This window comes from Lichenostomus cassidix, chromosome 2, assembly GCF_008360975.1.
Source record: "Lichenostomus cassidix isolate B80296 chromosome 2, HeHo_3.0, whole genome shotgun sequence".
Lineage (NCBI taxonomy): Eukaryota > Metazoa > Chordata > Aves > Passeriformes > Meliphagidae > Lichenostomus > Lichenostomus cassidix.
The window spans coordinates 51,633,673-51,658,024 of record NC_139482.1 but is presented as its reverse complement, the minus strand read 5'-3'; the positions used below and the strand labels follow the sequence as shown (position 1 = coordinate 51,658,024).

General features: G+C 42.1%; 2 protein-coding genes across 3 annotated transcripts in view; one reads left to right on the top strand and one right to left on the bottom strand.

The window, feature by feature from the left end:
• Nucleotides 1-9,850, top strand: part of VOPP1 (VOPP1 WW domain binding protein) — a 62,106-nt gene extending 52,256 nt beyond the window's left edge. The window contains exons 3-5 of the mRNA XM_085051559.1: nucleotides 4,888-4,965; nucleotides 6,991-7,127; nucleotides 9,389-9,850. Coding sequence (XP_084907685.1) covers nucleotides 4,888-4,965; nucleotides 6,991-7,127; nucleotides 9,389-9,570 — 397 coding nt within the window. The 3' untranslated portion in view covers nucleotides 9,571-9,850. The remainder of the gene's footprint in view (nucleotides 1-4,887; nucleotides 4,966-6,990; nucleotides 7,128-9,388) is intronic.
• A 4,402-nt stretch (nucleotides 9,851-14,252) lies between these two features.
• The window catches only part of LANCL2 (LanC like glutathione S-transferase 2), a 33,386-nt gene continuing 23,286 nt past the window's right edge, over nucleotides 14,253-24,352 (bottom strand). For both annotated transcript variants that reach the window (XM_085051548.1, XM_085051549.1), the window contains exons 7-9: nucleotides 22,418-22,594; nucleotides 19,085-19,157; nucleotides 14,253-17,358 (exon numbers count right to left, since the gene is read on the bottom strand). In XM_085051548.1, coding sequence (XP_084907674.1) covers nucleotides 17,243-17,358; nucleotides 19,085-19,157; nucleotides 22,418-22,594 — 366 coding nt within the window. In that variant the 3' untranslated portion in view covers nucleotides 14,253-17,242. The remainder of the gene's footprint in view (nucleotides 17,359-19,084; nucleotides 19,158-22,417; nucleotides 22,595-24,352) is intronic.

The following is a 24,352-nucleotide window of genomic DNA, read 5'->3' as shown; positions in this document are numbered from 1 at the left end:
GTCAATAGTCTGTGTCTTTCCTTACACAGCAGTACAGGCAATGGATTTGCTTTGAAGACTGCTTTGTATGGAAAGATGGAAATGCACATACAGAATTGTTTGAAATTAATGTTTAAATAAACTTGATAGAAGATAACTCTTCCTCAATGGCATGGTACATCTTCAGTTAATATTCCTCATTCTTTATCCATCAGGTCTCAGTCTTGTGGCAGTGTAGCTCAGTGACATCACATCAGTGTAGATCTTGTTGAGCTCAGTATCATCACTCTTCGTTGACAGCACAGCCACAGCACAGAGCTTCATTAAAATTTTCTGCTACTCGCTTTGTGGTGACTGCCTGCTTTTTCTATTTGTTTCAAGGCTTATTTGTCTTTTCTCTATTCAGTATCATTTTATCCGGGCAGCTGAGTTACAAGCAGATTAGATTGTTTTATTTTATTTTTCAAACTTTTTTTGTCCTAGAACAAGTAAATACATATGCATACTTCAGCTGTTGGCTGTTGGCTGCCATCTGTTCCATGGGAGCAGACCTGAACCTTCTGACTTTGATGGCTCAGCACTGGCTGTGCCTGGAGGAGACCCACTCTCAGGAGTTCACCCCTTACAGTTCTTATGAGTTCTTACTCCTTCTGGTCTTTTGCTCATGTCAGTATTAAGGCTGCATCTGGCACTTCCTTAAGTTCATCTAATGCTACTACCAGCCCCCCAAAATTTTTCTTTTGTGTTCTTAGTTTTGGTCTACTGCTATATTTTCATTTACACAGGCCCCCGACTCCCTTTACTTTTCTTGTCCCCCAGTCCAAAACTGCCAGTGCTTTCTGTGTTTCAATGAATCCCAATTTGTATCATTGAATTTACAGTTATGTACAGCAATCATGTAACCTGTGACTGGCATGCAACCTTTTTTTAAAATTCAGGTCTGGCTTGTCTTCAGAACAGTGGTTAGAGATCATGCAGTTTACTGTATCTGGTAGTTGAGGTGGGGTTGTGGTTTTAATTCATCCTCTCATCCTCTGTCTCTGTGTCTACAGTAAGGTTTCTGCCACTACATGTGGATTGACAGTTTATGTTTTTACTCCTCCAAAATACATTACTAATCAAACATCTTAAATGTTAAATCAGGTTTTGACCCATATGATGCAAAACATCTAGAGAAAAAGACTAAGAACACTACAGCTTGCGTTTCAAAGATGCAGCTCTTTGCTGCAGCAGCTCTGCTAAGACGGGACTTGTTCAACTGTGTAGATGCAGGTATAATTGGAGAAGAGCTATTGGACAATTTCATTGAGCAGCTATTATCCACAGAACACATGCAAGAAAAGAGTTGTAGTTGTTTGTACAGTTTGGGTCATACCATACACCTTTATGTGAAACTCTCTGCTTTGCTTGTCCTTAAAGGAAAGAAGTTCAGTGCCATGATTTAAGTGTGAACCCAGAGAAAAACCTTGTCCCTGTGATCTGACATACTATGTACCTTTGATCTGTGACACAGCAGTTCCTTGGTGTGCCAGCAGTTCAAGACATCGGACATGCAGATACAGTGCTTTCACTCCACTGAATTAAGAATGAAAATATGTGCCTTCTAAATCATAAATCACATTGCAGACAGTTTCCAAGAGACTGTATTCTTGTTGAAGTTGCAGATTAGCAAAGCAAATAAATTATGCCTTATGCTGTGTCATGGGTTAACTTTTGATCAATGAAATGAACATTGCCCTAGGGAAGTGGAGTTCTTGGAATCATCACTGATCTGTGAAAGAGGGAAATTGACTTTAGAAAAGTCTTCTGGAGATGGGCTCAGTGCACTTCAGATCAATCGTAAATCTCATTCTACTTCAACTGGCATTGGGCACAACTGGTGCCTGTAAAGCAGAGCCAAAGCATGGGTGCAATTTAAAGAAAATGCATACTAATTCAATAAATATATATGTGCGTGTGCTTAATTATGGGGTTTTTTTAATGATCCAGGGTCTTAATTCTGCTGTGATTTGCTGTCAGGCAGTGAGAGATAGTACATCAAAGACTGGTTATACTTAAGGTTGTACGCTACTCTATTCTTAAGCTGATTTTGTTGTTGTCTTTTGCCAGGTAATAAATCTGGCTTTTGTAAGTTAATTGTCATGTAATTGTCATGTAATTGTCATGTAATTGTCATGTAATTGTCATGTAATTGTCATGTAATTGTCATTGGGATCGATCTTGTCAGGAGTTGTGTTGATTTTCCATAGTGCATTGAATCAAGAACAAGAGATCAGCAGAACTTTTGCTGTAGCCTGATGGCAGTATCAGCAAAAGGAATGTTTGTTCTTCCAGTCCTTTTTGCTGCTGCTATCAAATGGTGGGGAATACAAACAGCAGGTTGTTATCATGGCATCATCCTTAATTGCAGCCTTGATTCCAGGCTCACATATGGGTACACGTGTCCATTTTCACAGGCACACAAAATAAAGCACTTGTTTGGTTTTAAGGGTAAAAAGTGAAAAGAATACCAGTGTTAGATCTCAAAAGGATTTCCTTCTTGAGTTGTGGTACTGGTTTAGCTTCACAGATCCACCCAGCAAATGCCGTGCTCAGCCTTGGATGAGTTGGCTCAGAAAGCTTGCTGAGTGCCACGAATTGGAACCACAATAAGAGACTCCTCTATCCTTTGCATCATTGTTTTCAACCATTTGAAAGTGCAGTCATCTGAAACTTCTGTTTGATGGCCTGTTTGTTTGTCAGTCAGTGGTCTCAGGAGCTTCATAAATATTCAGCAGTGTAGCCTTTCTGACTTCCAGCTGGTGCTTTAGCCTTCTTTTGCAGGAACACAAACTAAGCCATTGAGACTTTAAAAATGGTGCTGACTTGTAACCTAGATAACTCAAAGATAAAAAATAGATCCAGGTACCATATTCCTCTACAGATGCTCCTTTAATTTTGGTGGTTTGAATGACCATAATTATATATGTTTAAAATAGCCATTTCCCATGTCTTCTGGCTCTCGAGAAAACAGATGCAAAAGAGGCAAGGCAGGGGTGGGCATGGGAGAGGTGTGTGTGCAGCCTCTATGCCCTCTCTGTTTAAGTTTTATTACAGGTGAAGCTCTTGGGGCTCTGGGAAATGGTGCCTCCACTCCCCATCCTGTGTGTGGTCAGGTGTAGTTGTATGGACTCACAGAGCCAGTGTATGGAGGCAGAGATAAAGACTGCTCACATTCCTAAAATATTTCTTTTTATTTTTGTCCTAATGACCTCAAGAAAGGCTTCTAGATTTGTGGGCTCTGTTTCTTCTCTGTTCTTCTGGCCCAACAAAATTCATGCTGTGCAGCATCAGCCAAGGGGGCAAGTGCCTATCACCATGGATGAAATGCTCCAACCAAAGGCATGTTGCAGAGCAAAAGGGTACCATGACCACTGCTTTAACAGAAAGCAGCAGCTTCCAGTCCATTTTGTAAGGAACCTGAATCTGTCCTTGACTTTAACGTATGTCTTGAAACCTCCTGTAAGGTTGATCCACTGTAGGAGCATGAAGAAGTGCTTAATTTCTTGGTCCCAATGGGACTGAAGGTAATGCTGACTTGCTAAGCCTTGTTAGTAGTTATGTGAGGTCTGGTAGCTTTGAGTATGAGCAGTTGTCAGGATCCTGGGAAGCTTTAAAAAAGAAAAATTGCAGATGGGTCACTTTCAGGTTCAGTGACAGCAAAGCGGGTATTTTTTCTTTTGGTATGAGCGACTTCCTTGGCCTGAGTCTCAAACTGGATGTGTTAATGAAGCTTGCCATGATGATCATGTCAGATCCTCCAGCTTGCTTTAATAAATCCTCCTCCTTATTTGTCATCAGAAGAACATGAAACTGTTTTAACTTGCAAAACAACTGATTGTGTATCCATAGAGCATCCTCCTTTGGCTCCAGCTGGAGGCTGAAGCCTATGTGACAATATGTTTTGTGAGTGAAGCCTTGTTAATTGAGCATGTAAATGTGTAATTGTCTGTACAATTATTCAACTGACATGTTTTTAGTTTGCATACAAATATGGGAGCACAGTCAAGCAGTTGAGCAAACTGTCCAGGATCAGATGCGCAAATAAATATGTGCATTCTGCACACAGATGTGAACACCCTTAAAAAGATCAATCCAGTTTTGGTCACCTCCTCTTTTCTTTTTGTATGTGGATATGCTAATCTTCTTATTTTCATCCAAGTCTGTAACATATCATAGATTCTGTGTTACCTTGGTAATTTTCCCTACCAAACGTTTCACTTGTGTGGGAAATGGGAGTTACCATAGGAATTGTCCAGAGGTTGCCTTTAATGTATGTGCTTGCTTTATTGAAGTGGTACCTTGTGCTTACAGTGATTGGTGCTGTAATACCTTTAAAATTGCAACTTCTGAGAAGCAAAAACAGGCATAAAATTTGCAAATAACAGTACAATTAGAGTTTTCTCTGCACTCGGTGGTTTCTCTGCTTGGAAGATCTTCAGAGAGAGGGTGATCTGGCAGTTTTGTTCTGGCAATTCTTGTCTGTTCCAGTGAATAAAACTCCAAACATTGATGCTCCAAACATCTGTTGGAGGTCTGTAGTGTTCATTTACTGTGGAAGAAAAGACAATAATACTGCTTTTCTTTATAACTTGTCCTTTTTAATATAGAATTGAACACCACATTCAGTCTTTTTGAAGTGGTTTGAGATTAAGTATAGAGGAAGGTATTTTCAATAACATGCAAAAAGTTCCTGAATAGGGATAGAGCGGTGCCATGTATATGATTGACAGCTTTATCCAGCCAAGGGTAGTATGTTCTTAAAATAATGCTTTGGTCAGGGGTGAAAATGGTGTCAGGGTTGGGGATACCATTTTAATCTGTGTGACAGCTGCTTCTCTAACACTCCATCTCTTTATTTCTCTGCAGATGTCGCTCCTATGAGGATTGCTGTGGTTCAAGATGCTGTGTAAGAGCTCTCTCTATCCAGCGACTATGGTATTTTTGGTAGGTCCAGGGCATTTAGGAATTTTATGTTTGTCCTTGTCTTGTTTGTTGGACTTAAATCAGGGTATTGGCAGCCCTGGTATTTTAAAGTTCAGTAGGTGCAAGGATGCAGTAAGGTGTATGTGTACACAGAAATGCAAGGACTTTGATTTTTTTTTCTTGTAAAATTCTCCCGATGTAGTAAGAAAAGAGTCAAAAAGGAGGTTATTCTTGTCAGATTGACCTTTCCTGCTTCTGCATCTAACTGCTTTGTAGAGGCAGCAGTTCCACTTTTATCCAAAACTGCTGAATTCTTTATGCTTGTCCCAGCTACTACCCAGCAGCAGCATTCACTGGCTTTTGTTGGGCACTCTGTTTTAAAAGTGGATCATATAAGGAGGATTGTGCTTTTAGGCAGGGTTTAGTATATTCTTGCCAGCTGAATTGAGGCTTCAATTAAAAAGGAAGAGAAGTACATTTATGACTATGAGGATTGCACTAGAGATGACAGCAAAGGAAAAGAAAGCAGAAAGATTGAGCTTGTGAAACCAGCAGCTCAGTAATCTGGATAAAGCTTAAACTAATCACTATTATATGCATAATGAAAAAATAAGGTAAATTCCTTTTGGAGTGGAATTTAAGAAAGCACCTGAATAAAACCTTCTCATTACAGTACAGAGAAAGCAAATGCTCTCCTAGAAGACCTGATTTCAGGCATTTTTATGTGGAATTTGAACACTGATTTTAAAAAGCCTTCAAAATTGAAACAAATAAACAGTGAAAAACAGAAGCCTGATATATACTATAATACAGAGATTTCCCAAAGCTGACTGTGGGATTTCAGTGTACAATCCTTACTGATAAAAGTGAAGAGCTCTCTATCTCAATCCCTGGGCTGACGTCGTAAATCTCTGTTTTTCTGTTCAGAAAAAAATCCTTTGCAGGAGCACTGCCAAAGGGGAGTGTATTAATATTGGCTCAGGGAAAAAGAACCTCCTTCTGCTCTCATTTCTAATGTAGAAACAAGAACAGAGTTTGAGCCTTTGCATGAAATAACTCTTGCTGCAATGCTGTGCTACACTCTTAGGCACCCGGGAATTCTCCAGAGGAGATGAGCATGGTGTGTAGCATGGCTTGCCTCTGGCCTCCTTCCCTTCCAAAAAAAGCACAGTCGTCATTGTCTTCCAGTCAAAGGCCATGAAACAAGATGGCAATTACAGGCAGAAGAACCATTCATATTTACCAGAGCTTGCATGAGTCACTGGAGTGTCTGATAACTGATCAAGGAAACACAGTGAAAGCCTCTGTCTGAGGATCAAAATCTGATGTGCCCTTGCTGCATGTTCTTGTTTCCACAGCACCAGGGCAAGGGAATGGTGAGGACAGTTTAGTTAATTTGGAAGAGGAGCTGAGAGGAGGAGAACTGTAGCTAAATTATGTCTCTTTTTATTGAGAATGTAATGTCCCATCTAGGAAGCACAGAGCAAAGTTTGTCACCATCAGTACTGAATTCTTCAGTCTTCTGGTTTGATCTTAAGTGCCAGCTATCATGCTTCCCACAGGAGACCAAATTAAAACATTAGGTTAATTTAAGAACATCTAAGATTTTTCTTTTAATGGCAACTGCAAAATAGTATTCCTCTCTGTCCCCCACAAACCTCCTGGGCAGCCTAGATGTTGTAAGCCTGGGGCCTGCTTTCAAGACACGCAGTTTGAGACTGTATTGGCCTGGAATTTCAGTTCAGCATCCCAGTGGCCAAGGTCAGGTGTGAACCCGAACTTTTGAAAAGTTCAAGTGTGTTTTACTTTCAGGTTTGTATTTTACGTGGCAGAAAACATTGACAATAGTACTAAGCACTGAAGATGTCCATAATATATCCATAAGTGCCCAATGAGTGCTATCCCAAATGACAGACCTGCTCTCAAGAGGGAACCTATTTAAGAAACCCTGCTAAAAGATGAAGGCTGATGTACTGTCAGTAAACAGTCTGGATTTAAATACTGCCTGAATGTGCAGGTTTTGACTTCTCTCTTCTTTTTGCCTAGGTTCCTTTTGATGATGGGAGTTTTGTTTTGTTGTGGAGCTGGTTTCTTTATCCGAAGGCGGATGTACCCTCCTCCATTAGTAGAAGAACCTACTTTTAACGTGTCTTACACCAGGCAACCAGTCAACACTGCATCAGGTTAGAGACTGCTTATACAAGTTTCACTGGTTTCTTACTTTGGCAAAGGCACTTGAAAAGGGTGGGTTTTGAGCTTTTGTTTCGTTGGTTTTTGGAAACTGTGGGATTTGTACAAGGAATTGCACTGCACTAAACCATGCAGCCACCTCCTGCAGTGAGTGATGTCTTCAGCCTTTCCAACAGCATAATTCAGCTTCAGTGTACAGAAGCAGTTTTGAAACACGGGATGACAGGACTTTCAGTTCTGTTTTGCTTCCCAGTACCTTTACAGCTGTGTGTCTGTGCATGAAAGGAGGCTAGCAAGCTCTGTCTTTGCAGTGTAAACAAATGATAGGTGTCCAAATTCAACAGTCACATGAGCAAAGAGTTTTAAATACGATTGGTAACATCTGGCAGAGGTGAAGGAAAGCCTAGTATTTTCTTCCACAATCTGGCTGTCTTGCAAGTATTTTCTTTTTGATTTGCCTTCAGTGTTCTGTGCTGCAGTCTTTCTGTGGCAAAATGGTCTTTTTCCCCTTGTTAGTCTGATTGCTGTCTCTCTGGTAAGTAATAACTGTGAGCATCAGGAGAACCTACCTAGTGAGGGCTCCCCTGGCAAAATTGGTTTCTATATTTGTAATTTCTTCCCCTCTGTTAGGTAGTTCCAGTTGGAAACTCTGCTGGGTTTGAATGGTTAAAAAGATGTTGTTACAGACACAAACTGACACTTTATTCACCCTCCTTGTTTAAATCCTGAGAGGTTTTTTTGGGAGCTCCCATTCTACCTCTGTTTTTCTCTTTGACTGAACAGAGTATTTTTCAGCTGGGGGCGAGCCAATCCAACTAGACTAATATTTTTAAGCCTGAAAAATAGCCTTGAGTTTATGTGAACAGAGAGTGTCTTTGGCTGGATTGGTAAACACCAGATTTAAATTTAGAGCAAAGTTTTACTCTTTTATGGTGCTTCATGGGACACAAATTGTGGGCAAATATAAAATAAATACAAGCTCTTTGATGACTTGCTTATGGCACCTGCTTCCAGACTCTTATTACTGTTACTTAAAAGCTTTGGGCTCTGAGCTAACCCCACCACTTATTCTATTTTTTATTTTTAATTTTTCTAGTATTCTAGAAATATTCAGCAACAAAAGCAATGAGAATTAGTAGTTAAGCAAGTTCCCATTTTCCACTAGTTACTCTTCCAGTTTTGGTATCTGTAGCAAATTTACTGTTGAAGTGCAGCCCTCAAAACATGACTCATTTCCTGTCTCACTCCTTCCCTACAGAGATAGCAGCAGCATCTGATGGGAGTGCTTTTCTGGGGGCCTGACTGGCAGAATGGAAGAGGGAAATCCCTTAGAAGCTGTGTCATTGTAGGAATCACAGACTGTCACCAAAAGAGGAAAACCTGTTGCTCAGTCTTGACTTTTTTCCCAGTCCATCTTTATTTAAACAGACAGAGAGAGAGGAAAATTAGCTTACATCTTGAGATAGTCTGTGACTTCAGTTGCATTAAGTCGTCTTCCACCACCCACTGTGATATCTGGGGAGGGTTACACACCAGCTTTGTTCTTATGGCAGCAATCTTTATTGCTCCTTATGTGTCATAGCCAAAGAATTTCATGTTTGGCCATACATTTCCTTTCCTTGTCCCTGCAGGCTCTGATGTAATGTCCTGAATTTAATCTGTGCAAAGCTATCTTGTCCCATTGTGTTAGCCAGCAGTAACTGGCTACGACTTGGCTCTCTGCTTCATGCAGGTTCACCTGCAAGCTGTATCTAGGCATCACCTCCATGCCTAGGAGGGAAATTATCCATCTGAGCTGTGCTCTGGTTTATCAGCAGTCCAGGACACCACAAAATAATCTGTGTAAGACTTGACACCTGAGTCAGGGCCACAGTAGAGACTCCTTTGTCCATCTGGATTCCCACACCTCTCTTCTCTGTCTCTTGCAGACAGAGAAGCTTTTCTATCAAGGGAGCTGAACAGAGCTCACTGTTTTCCCTTGCAAATGGTAGTTTGCCTGGAGCAGTGGTGCCCTTTGTTTCACTAAGTGATTTCCATTGGATGTAAAATTGAAACTTTTTGGTGATACCTGAAAAACTGAATGCAGTCCTGCCAGCCTGGGTTTTTTCTGGAAGGGAGAAAGATATTCCTTATCTTTGCTCTGATGACCAGTATGGAAAACCTTGTCTGAATGTGCAGAGCACAGGCCCTGGGAGAGCACAACCCAATTCTGCTGCTGTTGCTGATACCTTTTCTCTCCCTTTCTTTCTTTCAGGGTCACAACAACCTGGAGTGCCGTATTACACAGATCCAGGCGGACCTGTGATGAATCCCATGGCTATGGCTTTCCATGTCCAGCCCAATTCCCCACAAGGAAACCCTGTTTACCCACCCCCACCTTCCTATTGCAACACACCACCTCCCCCCTATGAGCAGGTGGTGAAATCCTCCACGTGAGGACTCTGGCTCTCTGACCTGACTGTGTGAGAAGAAGATGCAATTGCAAAATGACCAAGATGGAGGGCACCTGCCCTTTTGAACACTTGCTAGTTCTCCAATTCCTCTCTCCTTCCCTTCCCTGCGCCTTTCCTCATTAAAGTTACTTGCAAAAGGGTGATTTTAATTTTTTTTCCCCTCTTTTCTTTTTTTTTTAGTAGAAGTGGATTTTTTCTTTGTCTTCAAAATGAGAGAAGTTGTCTTTGTAATGCTTTTAATGGAAACCTATATTTAAAACCTGTATGTCTTTCTCCTTATTTATTGTTCATTTCAATCAAGGTTTTAATTGTGTTGTGGCAGGTTACTGATAACAGTTCTTGTAACCCCAGACTGATGTGCAGCCTCCCCACAGCAGAAATGCCCTCATCTAAGGGAAATGACAGAGAAAGAGGATAAAGATAGAAGAAGCAGGGCAATGATTTTATCAGAAATTGTGACTATCATCTTTTTCTTATACGATTTTCTTCTACAGTTTAATTCTGATATATAACAGAAGGATGCTGTGATAAAGTCACTGTGACTAGAGTACCAGCATTGGTTGAGTCATGGCAGAGGCTCTGCCAAGTGCCCTAGGAAAGAGGGAGTTGTTGCTTTAAATGATGCACCCAAGAAGTTAAGAACTGGGACCTGAGTGTTTCTTGTCCATCACCTGGACTCTGTCTGTGTGATCAGCATCTTGGCTCCCCTTGTTGTGCCAGTGCTGAGATTGTATGAAACAGACAATGACCTGAATGTTGGCACGAGAGGGAGGTGTTACAACCTCAGAGCTACTTGTGCCTCTTGACAGAACAGTTAGGAACAATGAAATACGTAAGTTTTCTTCCCTAAATTGGAAAATATTTAGAAGGGATAGGAGCACAGGTACAAGTTTACTTCCTTTGATGTTGATGGGAGTTTAGTTTAGTTTGAGAAATAGTATCTTTCAATATAGTTTTACTGCTGCCACAAAGAGTACCAAGTAAAGCTGTCATCTTCAGGTGGCAGATCTGTAAATCTGCTCTCCTCTCTAGGTCAGAAAAATAATAACTTTTTGGGACAGGCTCTTAATAGCAGATGATTTGGATTTCAGTATCTCTGAGTTCTTCACACATTTTGTTGCGAGTGCTCGTGGCCAACTCTCTGAGTGACCACAAACAACCACTTTAAAATAAACACAGAGCCCCTTTGCCTTTCAGGGCTCTCACACCCATCCATGTCTAGCAGAAATGTGAAGCTGCTCTGAAACATGGCTTTGTACTAATGGGACTTTCTCCCTTTGTGCATATTCAGAGTCTTGTCACCGACATGACAAAAAGATGATGCCATTGCCTCCTGCTGCTGAATGACCTGCAAAAACAGCATAGCTGAGGGTTAGGAGTCCAGTGTAGTCTTTTGGGTATCAGGTGAATGCTCCTATGTCATGCCAGCCAGGGCACAGAGGTCGCTGAGGTGGTTTGGAATCTGAAGACCTCTGTTGCAGAGGGAGCCAAAGCTTTATTGTGCTGTTGTTCTGTGCCAGTGGCTTCTGAGAACTTGTTTCTAGGTGTCAAGCTGGATTTGCAGAACATCTCTTTTGCTGTGAATTATGAGTGTCTAAGAAGAACTTCTAGGGCCACTGTTTCTGCTGGTGGAGTTAGTAGCCCTCTGGAGCAGAGCTAGCTCTGGAAGAGTACATTCCTGCATACCTGACTTGGGTGAAATTGTAACCAAGGCTTTCCCTTACTGTGCATCATAATAAGGGACAAAGCAAAGTACTTCTGTGTGTGCAGTCTAGGCTTGGGTGACACTTCAGATAACAAAAAAGTACATTTTGTATATGAATACTAGGTCCATCTGCACATCACAACTGTATATTTTCTAAATTAGCATGCACTTGAAGTGTATGCTGTGAAGTGTAAAGCTGTGTATGTCACTGAGTATGGTTGTGTTTACAGAACGTAATTTTTTAAAAGCAAATCCAACTTTTTCTGTCAATAGAAATGGCAACAGACCTCATGTTAGTAGATAGATGTTATTACGTCCTTTTATATTATGAAATATATGTATGACAGCTGGCTTTGTCCTGGACACATTGAATAGAATGTGCAAGCCTTTGTACATTGAAATTCAACTTCAGGTGAAGTTTCCTGATGTCTGGCTGGTTTTTTTCCTAGTGTTGATGGATGACACTGCCTCATACAACACAGGGAATTCTCTGCTAACAAACTTGCTTGGTCTTTTCTCAAAAACCCAACACCTGTGTGGACATCCATATGTATTACTTGCAAATTGTTTACATGCCTTTCCTCTAGTTACTGCCTTGCAAATTCCAACATGATTTTACTTGGCAGTGGTGATGCCCCAGAATCTGCCAGCTGCTGCAGCTTTGCTAACATGAACTTCCCCATGGGGGTTTGGTGCTTTATCTGCTGGGATTCTCTGGGTGCAGCTACTGCATCCTCTCTCTAACACAAGAGATTTTGAGCCTTGTTCATGAGGCAGGGTGGTGTTTTGACTTGCAAAATAAGGTTGGTGCTGGTGCCTGGGAGTCCTGGGGATGTGTGGGGCACTCTTGTGCACCTTTCCCAGAGGCACTGGAACAGCATGCAGCTGATTTCCCTGCCAGCCTTTGAAAAGTCCCCATCTACCTCAGGAAGGTGATTTAGTGTCTTGTGTTCATCTGTCTCCTGGTTCTTGCAGTCATGTTTCATCCAGGGGTTTAAATGCTTTGATAGGGCTTGGGCAGAATGGAGATGCTTTAGTGGAGCCCTTGAACCTGGGTGGGGAGTCAGGAACATGGATAATGTAACCCCTTAAGGTCCTTTCTTCAGTTGTGTGTTCCCAAAATGTGTTTGGTGTACCTCTGAGGAGGCAGGACCAGGCAGGGAAGGACACCTTTGAGGTCTCTGCTGCTGTGACCTGGCAGCAGTGAGAATGAGAAGGGGTCAGTGCCCTTCTGCTGAAATCGGAAATGAGAAGAGGCACCACCAGGGACTCCTGGTACACGTTGTGTGTAGTTCTGGTGGGGCCTGTGTTTCATCACTTTGGGAAATGATAATGTAGTGACAACTTTCTATAGTTTGTGGGTGTTTCTGTTTGGTTTTTTTTTCCTTTGGAGCCCTTGTGACAGCTTACACTGCTGTGACAACAAACAGCTGGGACTACATTTTCCAAAAAGGTATTCAGACCACCTAAAGAAGCAAAGGAGGTATTCTTTCTTCCCTACTTTAGAAAAACCAACTCCAAAACCTCAGAAAGGTTAGCTTTATATGCTTATATCCAAAATGTCACTTTTTGGCAGACAGGTCAGCCAAGAAGCTGTAACACTTGTTCAGATAGTGAAGCCTATTTGCTTTCATTTTTTCTTTTCTGATCTAACACTGCTAATTGAGTAGGTGAGCCAGGATGTCTTTGTAGGCAGTGTGGCTGTGGGAGCCCCCCCTCTGGTGTCCTGACACCAGGAGCTGAGCTGCCTTACACTTTGTACTGTTTGGCAGGGAAATGACTACAGAGACACCATGCCAGGGAAGATCCAGCGTACAACAGCTTTTACAAAGCAACTGCTAGAAATACCGTAATTAAAGATGAGAGGTGCAACTGGCAGTCACTGTCGCAAGCTGCAATGTGCTGCTAGATGGAAGGGGACAGCAGAGAAAGCAGAGGGAACAGTGACAAGCAGCCCTGCCTTTGTGTACAGATCTGTTATTTTAGCTTTATGCAGTGAGAGAAGTCACAAGGATAGATGTATCTCTGTCTCACCGTTTCTCTCCTGTTGCCTAACCCTATCTTATCTAATAGCTACAAGCTGGATTTACAGCAGTCTACTTGCAGATGTCAAGGAGAAGCAGTGGTTTAAAGTCAGCTCCTTGTGCACAAATCACACTGGCCCCAACTGTGAATCGACATGAAACCAATGGAAACAAATGGGAAAAAAGTTAACAATTTCACCAGTTTGATGCTGCTGCACCAAACACCCTGCTGAGCAGAGCTCTGGCAGCATGGTGCTGCCTAGCTGTGAGGTGATACACAGCACATGTACTTCTTTCCATGCAAGTGTCATATGCTATTTAGATGTTACAGAAATCTGTTGTGCTAGCAAAGCCCCAATGCAATTAACCACCTACACCTGAATTTGTAGATTATCTACACACAAGAATAAATGCTGAATTCAATAAAGCAGCAGTTTCTCTCAGTGGCCAGGATGGCCATGAGTGGCACAAGGGGCTTTGTGAAACAGAAATACTGCCCCTTGCTTGTTGCATGCTTGGCATTTCTTTCTGTTAAAGCTAGAGGAATATTTCAAACTTCCTCAAAGCTGGACAACAGCTATTAGTCAGCTGGACAGAGGTTTCATACATGTGTGTTAAAACCAGCTCATCCTGAGCCAGGCTTTAGCTGCAAACTCTTCAGCAAGACCTGTGTGGCCACAAAGGAAAGCAGTGCTTTACACTAAGCAATGTACACTAAAAATTGCCTGGGAGCAGCAGCAGGAAAGACACCTGCAGTGCTGTTAAAATGTAAAGGTTACAAAAAAGCAATCTGCCCTATCTCTGGCATGTGTTTCATCCTGCAGGACTATGAGATGGGGAATCAGCTCAGCAGTCAGATCAGTGGGACAGCTATCGCCACAATTCTGGAGGGAAGGAAGGAGAGCCGCAGTGAAGAAAAAAACAGACTAACACAAATTACCACCACATAGCTTGATCTTTACTAATAAAGCCAAAGAACAAAACATCAGCATTTTTTTCCTCTTTTTCTGCCCAAAGAGCATTTCCTTTTTTAACACTACTGCTTTTTGCAACAGATGGACTATTACACACGGACAAAGCAAACTAGGGAATATTAAGACATTTTCTACATTTGTAGTTTGATATCATTTCTGAAGACAATGCCTTGGTGAAATGCACCATTTCACCTTCACACTGTATCTTTTTCTTAATGGGCCACCTTTATCACAACACTGTGATGAACAGAAAGGAGGAGCCACGGGGAAAGTCTTATCAGGAAGATGAGGCAGATGCGCTGACACTTCCCAACTCAATACATTTCCAGTCTTACTTCTGAGAGCATTCTGCAGAGAAAGATGGTGCCAGGCCTGCCAGGCCCCACCATGGCTGTGGTACAGAAGAAGCTGGCAGCTGACTTACTCATTGACAGGTCCACTCCATTGTCATGGGTATCTGCTCAGCATTAAGCTGTTCTGAGTGTGTATATACCTATGTATTTTTAAAAATGGCAGGTTTTAATACCCTTTAGTCTCCAGGCAGCCAAAATCACCTCCCACAGGAGCCATTCCAAGCACAGTAGCCAACGCCAATATGCATATAATCACTGAATGAAAAAACCTGCCAGCTGACCCTTGGTTAAACAGTCTGTACAATACAAGCTTGGGATTTGGCAGGAAGGCCAGTGGCTTCTGTCTTTTTACAGGCAGTTGCTGTAAATGTGGTGAGCCCTTTCCCTGTTAACACAGCCAACATGCTCTGCAGCCACAGTGGAGGGGAAGGAACAACGGGACATGAAACAGCATCAGAGCTGGGGTCTACCTCCTTTGTAAGCATTTCTCTGAGACTTCATCCTGCGCAAGTTCCTTCCTGGTTTATCTATGGGCAGGATCCACAGGCTGAAGAAAGAACCACAGTTAGCTCTTCGAATTCTTAGCATAAAGGAATCTCTTATTGAGATGGTCTTTACTGGTACACTGCACATTGCCTCTGTGATCAGCTCTTCCTCTTCTTCACTGATCCTTCATATTAATAAGTCCCTCTGTTCCTCACTTTCTGCTCCTCTGCTCCTGTTTGCTTCAGCCCAGCTGCTTACCATGCAGCATTCCCCACCCCCACTGCCTTTCAGCATTTTCCCCCATCCCTTGCTGTAGAGATGCAGCTGGGTTTGTTGCTTCCACCTCACCTTCTGCCCTTTGCCAGAGGGGTGGAAAAGTCTCTTGCTGCTCCCACGTTTTAATCCTACCTGACAAATCAGCAGAGAAGCTGCTACACTGTGACATTAAGCTGTTCTGCACTGACACTGCTCCTGTTGTCCAGCAGAACTGAACAGGGAAATTATTAACATCCCCAACGGATTTGGCAACAGACACTGTAACACACTCAAGGAAGTCACCTGCAAGGTGATAAATCAAGAAAGATTTATGCAGGAACAACAATGCATCTCCAAGCCTGACCACAGACACTGATGCTCAGCAGATGGCCCACAGGTCACAGATATCCTGATGCATGCTCAAAAGGTCAAACTCTGCCATCTGTCACACTCACACCCAACTGAAGATGCCAATTAATATTGGCACCTGGAATGACAGAGCACAGGAGACCTGGGGAGAGGATGAACACAGAGCCTGAGTGACTGAGAGTGCACTACACTTTGGTACTGCCTGGACACACAAGCCTGCTCTAGGTGTACTCAGAGTTTGTCCCACTTCTCCCAAACCAATGGCCTGATATACAGGAGCACCTGGAGGCAGGTCTAGTGTTTCACAACCCCACCACACTATAGGGGGAAGCAAAGCACTAGCAGCAGTTAAAACTATGGGAAAAGGGCTTTTCCTGTGTGAATTTTAAGACAAAATATACTTCAATTACAGCTGCTAGCAATGGCTTCATATTGCTTAATAATCCTCTGCAGCCTCAATAAGCAGCTGGTATTTATCACTCCTGTACTACTACATGGGAGGGGAGGGCCCAGAACAAATAACCACCTTGGTTCCAAAGTAACAGCCATCTTGAGCTACCTGCATGAGAAGCTTGCCCTGGCACCCTGCCCTCCCTTACTCATCTGTATAGGAGATACTGCAGGACAGATTTACTCCAAATCCAGGTCCAGGAAAGACAGTTATGCTGTCCAGGCTCTGCTGTTGGTGTCAAAGGGAGGTTAGTCCATGTGACTCCACCTGCAGTTTAAGCTCATGGCATGGGATGGGGCTTTGCAGTGGTGGGAAGAAGCATCTCCACTGCTCTAAGTCCCTAATACACTACCCAGCTGCAGGTGTCAGAGGGAGCCTCTCTTTCAGACTTTCAAAGAAGCCTCCCACAACAGCAGCAAAAGACAAGTCAGGCCCCTTCCAAACTGCTATGTTTCTGAAAAGAGATATGGCCTCATATCACTTCATCAAAACAGGTTCATCTCCACCAGCTTAGCTTGTAAGGACTGTGGAGAAAAAGGCAGAAAAAGATGAACATAGAAACATTTTTCATCTAAGAACTGCCAGCTCACCAGTGAAGCTGGGCACCATCCTGCAGCAAACTCTCTCTGCAGGTAACCACTCTGCAGAAAGCAACACTGCTCTTGTTAGTCATGCACGAAGGTACAGGACAGAGATTCACACACAGACCAGCTTTTTGCTAACAACAAAAGACTTGGATCAACACACAACACCAATAAACGTGCAGAGCATGGCAAAGACCTGAAGAAGACAAATACAACAGAAGAGAAAAAGTTCAAAACTTGACTTCTCTGGTCCTCCATCTGAAGGTGTCACTTTAACAGAACTTAAATGTGGCTTCTCCTGTCCATGCTCTAATGACTTCATGGTCCTTTTGGGGCAGGAGGGGTGAGAAAAGGGCTTTATCCATCTGTCAGTTCAGCGTCAAGTTGGTTCACTATCGGAGGCACTAAACAATCTCATCTCTTTTGGCATCAGTTTCCTTTCAAAATGATGGTTTTAGCCGTCCTGTTCCACTTTGTTTTCCCTCCTTTGAGGTCTAAGTTCAAATGCTGGAAACTGGGAAGTCTCCGGAACTGAAATATCTGAGAGGAAGTGAATAGCTCCAGCCATGCCTAAAACATAGCAAGAAAGAGATCTTTGTACATCTTTGACATTAAAATAGCACAGCTGACAGCAAAGGCAACAGCACCTGTTTGAACACCTCCCTCACTACATCTTTTTTTAAAGAGGTGAACTTAGGCCCTATGGAAAGGCAAGTTCATCTGTACTTCACCCTGAAAACCAAGTTTTATTTGACAAGATCAAAGGCAAGAAACAAGATATCTCTGCTAACATCTCAACTGAACAACTTCAATGCCATTTCAAATTAAGAAAAGGTTAATCCAAGTTTAGACTGTCCATCATTTGAGCAGCTCTTGCTCATCATTTCACAGGTTAATAGAAAAAGCCAAAACCTTATTGTACTTGTGAAGAAAAGATTCATTTCCTCACTGTTCATGAAGAGGTCATCCAGAGCCCAAACTGTATCACCCAACAGAACTTGTAGGGTGACAGACAAGAGAGGCACAGCCGGAAAGCATACAAATACAAGTTCAGTTTTATGACCAAGCTAAAATCCTATTTTATAAACAGCTATGCACACATAAAGGAACCTTTCTCAATTACAGCATCTGATGAAAACAAAACAATTAGGAAAATCCCATAAGATGCACATGCAACTTACGTTCAAAGCATGCACATACAGGCAGAATTGAACAATTACAAGCACAATTGTGGCTACAAAAACAAAGCCCAAAATGAACAGTTTTAAAAATCTCAAACATGAGACTTGTAGGTTATTTTAGAAAAAACCCCAGACAATTAAAAACTAAAATAAAAACTGTATGTCAGCTTTAAAGCACAAATCATCTTGCTGTTGTCACTGTTTCACCTTCTCAACAAATTTTAAAGCTTCTATACAACAGATTGTATGCCTGCTTTTTTCCCCTCCCTACAAGAGTAAGCATGGGTGCTCTCAGGAAAAGGAATACTTATGTTTTTCGCCTTTGAGCATTAAGACAGTAACTGTATTTAGAAGGGTTGCATACAACTACTCTCTCGTGCTTATTCACGCCCTGGATTGTTTATTTGCAAATCCCCCTGCTCGGCTGCTGTAATTTCAAATACGTGCGGCAGGTGGCGCAGGAGGCTCATTGTTCACGGAGCAGCCGCGGAGCTACCTGAAATCCCGCTTGCATCTCTAATTCCTTGCTACTGATTCTGTAACGTGAGGAGGATAAACGGAGTAGAAAATAAAATTCAAATAAAAAAATACAAAGGTCTAACTAAGTATCTGGTAACATCTTGGAATTTACAGATAAGCCCTTAAGAACTCTGCATTGCTTTCCTGTTCAAGTGATTTGGGTTGATATTAAAACTACCTTTCCTTGGTTGAGTATGGCAGCAGAGAAGGTCTAGTTCTGACAGCTACAAACTTGTTTGAGACCCCCTACCCACAGATGCTGCCTAGTCCCTCTGAAAAGCCACCTGTGACAAAACTATTGCCTGGACTTCTGTTTGCTGTAAACCAAGCAGCATCAGCCCAGCAGAATTTCATTCCAGATTAACACTGGCACTGGTTTTACATTTGAACTGCTGAAATGCAAACAGGAGTGAAAGTTGTGATAGTGAATGATTTTTGTTTGTCCTTTCTACCTCCTGCCACCCTGCCTTCTTTTAGGCAAAGGTAATGGTATAGGGAACCCACCAAATACTTCCCAGCTCCTACATGTGTGCCAAAATTGCAACGATGCCCTTCTTTCCTGTAGTACAAAACCATTTGCAACCCCATCACTTTACCTTCAAAGAGGGAATAAGGTCGGTCAGGAATACGACATCCATGTGCACCATACTCCAAACACCATTCAGCAAACTGGGGAACACATTAAAAAATACATTTTTATTCAAGATAGTTAAATGCAAGCTTGAGCATCTGAATATCATTAATAGGTAAAAAACATAAAGCTGGGTAAGCAGACACACAACACACAAATCACTGAGATTAATTTGTCCTCCTTCAACCATGACAAAGCCACAATCAGGTTTTAAAATATGCATTTGCACAGAATGAATTTCATAACAATGTAATTAGGTGGTCTAGACCTCTGTAAATCAACCCTGCTACATGCCAATGAAAAATGCTGTAATAACAGATATACTCAGCCAAAATTTTACTAATATTTTATCAGTTTCTTACATTTGTGCTTAATTTATCCACAAACTCAGGACTTAATGTTGTTAATTGGATTTTGGTTTTCTTTCATTTCTGTGCACCAATTTAGAGTATTAAATCTTCAGCTGCCATTAATTAGCTTTATTTACTGGCTCTCCCTGAGCCTTATGAAAAATCATTATGAATACAGTTAGACAATTATGGTCATCAATATTATGTTGCAGAAGATGGATTACCATTAAAAAGAGCTAAGAGTGTCTTATGTTTGATCAACACTGCTGCAAGTAGCTACAACAGACACACATGACTTATGAACTGCACCTGGATCAATTCAGTAACCACCAGCTACTTCTCCTTTACGGCTCCCCAGAGCATAAGGGGGGGCAACAAGTTTCCCTGGCATTTCTGTGCTTGGATGCAAACCACTGCTTGTTCAAAATACAGTGCATAGACTCCTGCAAAGCAAACAACTGAGAGGTCTCTCCCTGCTTCCTCTGCAATTTGGGCAACCTGCTAGCAAACAGATGAGCCTAACTAGAGGGTGCCCCAGCCCTAAAGCTGGAGCTCTGTGGGGTGTAAGCATGATCCCAGAGCCATCGGTCTGTTCAGCAGGAGGAAATGGGTGCCATCTCCTCTCTTCCTCCTTGCCCCACTCCATTCTGCTTAAATATTTAGCAGGGGATGAATCTTTCTTTTCTCAATAGAGGTGTGTGTATGTGTGTGAATGTCTTCAGGAAACACAAGGAAAAACCACAGAAACAAACGTGATTCACACTGTTATTGAGAACTGATTAAACGTTTCTGGGCCCCTTCTGGGTATAAATCTTCAAACTAAGGTTTAGTTCTCCCATGTAATCCTGTCTTAAATGTGAGGATTGAACATGTTTATGGCATGTTTCTAAGCTATAATCAATTCTTGCAACATCCACATCTGATTGCATACTTTATTATTACTTTATTATTTGCCTTTATTATTACTTCCAGCCTGGGAACTGCAACAGAAATTTCAAAAATGCACCGTAGGCTACTGAAGCACAACCATCCTTTCCAAGGTCATAGCTTCAGCACAACACAGATCCAGTAAGCCACGGTATCTTTGTTTGACTGAACGTGGAGGGGAGGGAAAGAAAAAAGTATCTTAGGAAGACAACTGCCATTATTTGTCTCACAGACTGGTCATGCTTGTCACCAACAGTGGCAATTGCAACGCTGAGCAGTGTAGGGCTTGATGCTCTGTTGCCTGGAGCCCAGGATGCCATAGCCACTCTCTCCTCTTACAGACAGGCTAGCTAGCAGTGCCTCAGCCTCCTGGGAGTCTGTCTCATAATGTGAGAGAAAAGCTGAAGATCGAAGTGTGAAGCACAAAATAGGGGTGTTCTCTATTCAAGTTCTTGTGGCTCATTTGTGAAACAGCTTCATGGCTTCCGTGAGGTAACCAGGGATTCTGGGCAAGACTCCCTCCTCTGGGCCTGATGTTTTCAGTGTGAAGAAGCACCTCTGGGTGGGGAGCCATCTCATTCTCTCAGTTACGTGCCTCTAGGTACCAACATAACTGCATGTTTGCTTCCCTGCATGCTCTGGCTCAGAAAAAAAAAGATTTCAAGAATGCCAGACAAGCAAATTCCTCTGCCTATTTCAAGAATGTCCCTTCAAGGGGATGCTGGAGATGCTAAATGGCAGAGTGGCTGCAAATATGCTGCCTATGCTGGGCTCCTCCAGCAAACAGTCTGGGCACTGCACCATAACTTCCTTCTAAAAGGGATTTCAGGTACATAACTGAGTCTCTTCCTTTTTCTGGCTTTGAGACAGGTATGTTTGCTTTTCTTTAGCTTGGTGTGGACAAACATCAGGGCTCTCTTGGACCAGAAATGCAGCACCAACAGGAGCTGCCAATGCACCACAGAGCTGCAGAAGGTGTGCTAGCATGGAGGATGACAGGGAGGATTAACAGCTGTGCTGCTAGCAATACCTGCAGGGTGTTGTGGCTCACACATCAGCAGTGGGTGACTCCATGTGTAACAAAGTCACACACTTGCTGTGGAAGTACTAGGGTTTTATTTCAATCCCTAGGATGCATGTGTGTCTACAGGTGTCCTCACAGCACGATGCTTCGGTAAATGTGAGACAAGCACGAGCTTTTTAAAGCTCTGACAGACCACAGGCTGACTACAGAGACGAATACAGTAATTTTACTTATGGCAAATATTCACTAAAAAGCACCTAAGAAGCAACTCACCAAATTTCATTCGCAATACTTTGCAAAAGGCCTCAGCTAAATAGCTGTGTACACAATATAATACCTCATGTTAGTGAATTAAACTGAAAAAAAAATCCAATAAGCCAAATCAAAGTCTTACAAGGTAACAAAACAGGCAGAGAAAACCTTCTTTGGTAACTGCCAGCACAGTCAACAGCTGATGGCAGAACCTGGACAACTCCAATGGAAAAATTCGGAGTGTGTCTTTCTCTGCAATTTGTGTTAATAACAGAACTCTAAATGAGCAATTTAATAACTGCAATTCAGAGCTCTAAAAGCCCCAAACAGGCACTAGTCTGAGAACAAATAATTACAAAAGACTACAAACAGTATTGCTTGAGGAGCTGAGGGCGACAGTGGATATCTCAATGGAATAATTAGCACCACATAACATCAGTCTGTTATTGTTCAGGCAGGCTAATTTTCAAGCTCTTATTTTCTTCTGAATACATTTATTCCCTCCCCTCTCACAAAACATTTGTGTGTTACTCTGCTTATTTAAGACAGTGCTTGCTGCATATGCACAGTTGAAGTCGTCCAGTCAAAGTGTAAGTAAAGAGGAGCAAGTGACAGGCCCTGTTATCCCACCCAGCAGCACAGCCAGCTCCAGTGCACATCAGCCCACTCCCACCCCTTTTGTGTGTTTACCCTTGCACAGGCACTGGGATGTGAAAGGGAACAGGAATTTTGTTGGGATGCTCACCTTGCAAGCTCGGTAGAGGTACTTTCTGTCCTGAGTTAGGTTATAGAGAGACAAGAAGGAGTAGCCATTGCCAGCAGTGCCGTGGCAGATCCCGTACCCTTTTCTCAATAAACCTCTCTGCCAGATGACATCACTGCACTCCATAGCATCTTTCAAGTATTTTTCCTCCTTAAAAGTCTGTGGAATAAAAACAGAGAATAAACACACATCAATTGAAGTCCTAATGAAAACAAAAGGATGCTGCAGTTGAGAGATATTTTGCTGCTTGTGTGGGGCTTTTCCATATAAAATTTATTTTTAATTTTAATAATCTATTCCTCACAGACTTGCCTTTCTTTTCTTACTAAGTTGTTTCTCCTTTCCCTGCACAGTAAAAGAAAAACCTTTTCAGGTTTTTGTTTCTGAAATCAGGACTTCAAAGAAAAAACTCAAGTTCAAGGCCTTTGGTTCTACAACCTGTAATCTACTTGAAGGGGATGGATGTGGTCCTTTGTTCTTCATCTTCTATTCCCAAACCAGAATTTGAAAATACTGAAATGTGATGCTGCCTCTAAGGACTGCAAAACAGAATACTGGATATCAAATCTGGTCCTAGATTGGTAGGTCCTGCTCTTCCTGACTATTTCCTCCTGGTTACTCACTGTTTGCCTTCAATGCCATGTCAAAAACATACAAGAGTATGTCTTTCCATAGTGCAAGACTCTTTTCTCTGTCACATGTACAAGCAGGAACCCTACATTGCCTTGATGGGTATTTGTATTAGCATATGAGTAGAGTATATACTCAGAAGCAGTATTCAGTTTGAGCAAAGGAACAATTTTGCAATGTTTATTGCAACTGAAGTGCACTTTAGACACAGAGCCCACTCAGAAAGCAGCAAACAAAAGCAAGTAATTGAGCTGATTACCACCAGAATTCCATCTTTATAAAGCCACTTTTTTGCCCACCTTTGCCTAAGTCACTTTACAGATCAACAAACAAACAGAAACCCAAACCAACAATGACAAACCCCCCCCCCCCAAAAAAAAAAAAAACCAAAAAACCAAAAGCCAGACCTGAGGCACTACTGTAGACTCAGTCTTTTGGAGATGGCATCCCTGGTCAAACTATTTAATAAGGTAATAAAAGCAACTAGCATGCAAGATTCTTAAATCCACCAGCTTGATAAAAGAAGTGGCTCTCTGAACAGGGTTTGCCAGCTACTTAGCCGTAACATTTTGAATTAAGGCCTGGCAAAAGCACTTGATTTCCAGGACAAACACTGCTGTCTCTTATCACAAGTCCCTGTGCCTGGTATGAAAGCACAGCCAGCAAAACACACTCCAATTTTTTTCTTTCAGTGCTTCTAAAAGCAGAATATAAAGAGTAATAGAAAAACATATGTTTCATCACATTAAATATAAAAAGAGGCCAAAAAGGAGACTACTAATCAGAACTTGGTCCTATCCCCCTTACCTCCTGCAAAACACTTTGTGCTGGGGAAAGCATCACACTGACAAAGGAGAGAGCACAAAAGTGTTAAGTCAATCTCCTACCCACAGTCCAGAGAAAAAGCAACTGTGACTGCTGCTACATGCAGTAAGACTGTAAGAAATTTACAGTTCACATTACAGGTAGCAGCATGAGTAATTATTCCATAAACCAAGCCTGCTTTTCATCAGCCCACCCAGAGGCCAACCAGAGAATCTGTCAAGGAGGGTTGTCAAAAACAAGAATCAATTTGCATAAATTTAATTAAATGGCATACTTTCAAATGTCATGCAAATCAGAAGCACACAAGAAGACAGGTAGCAAACCTAGTTAAAAATGGAGAAGGGCAAACAGCATGCTTGTGGTAGCTCAGCCATTATATTTATGCCCTAGAAGGGGCCTGGGATCTTGGCTCTGACATTAAGCTCTCAAGAGTTATATCTTCATAAAGGAGTAATTTATGGA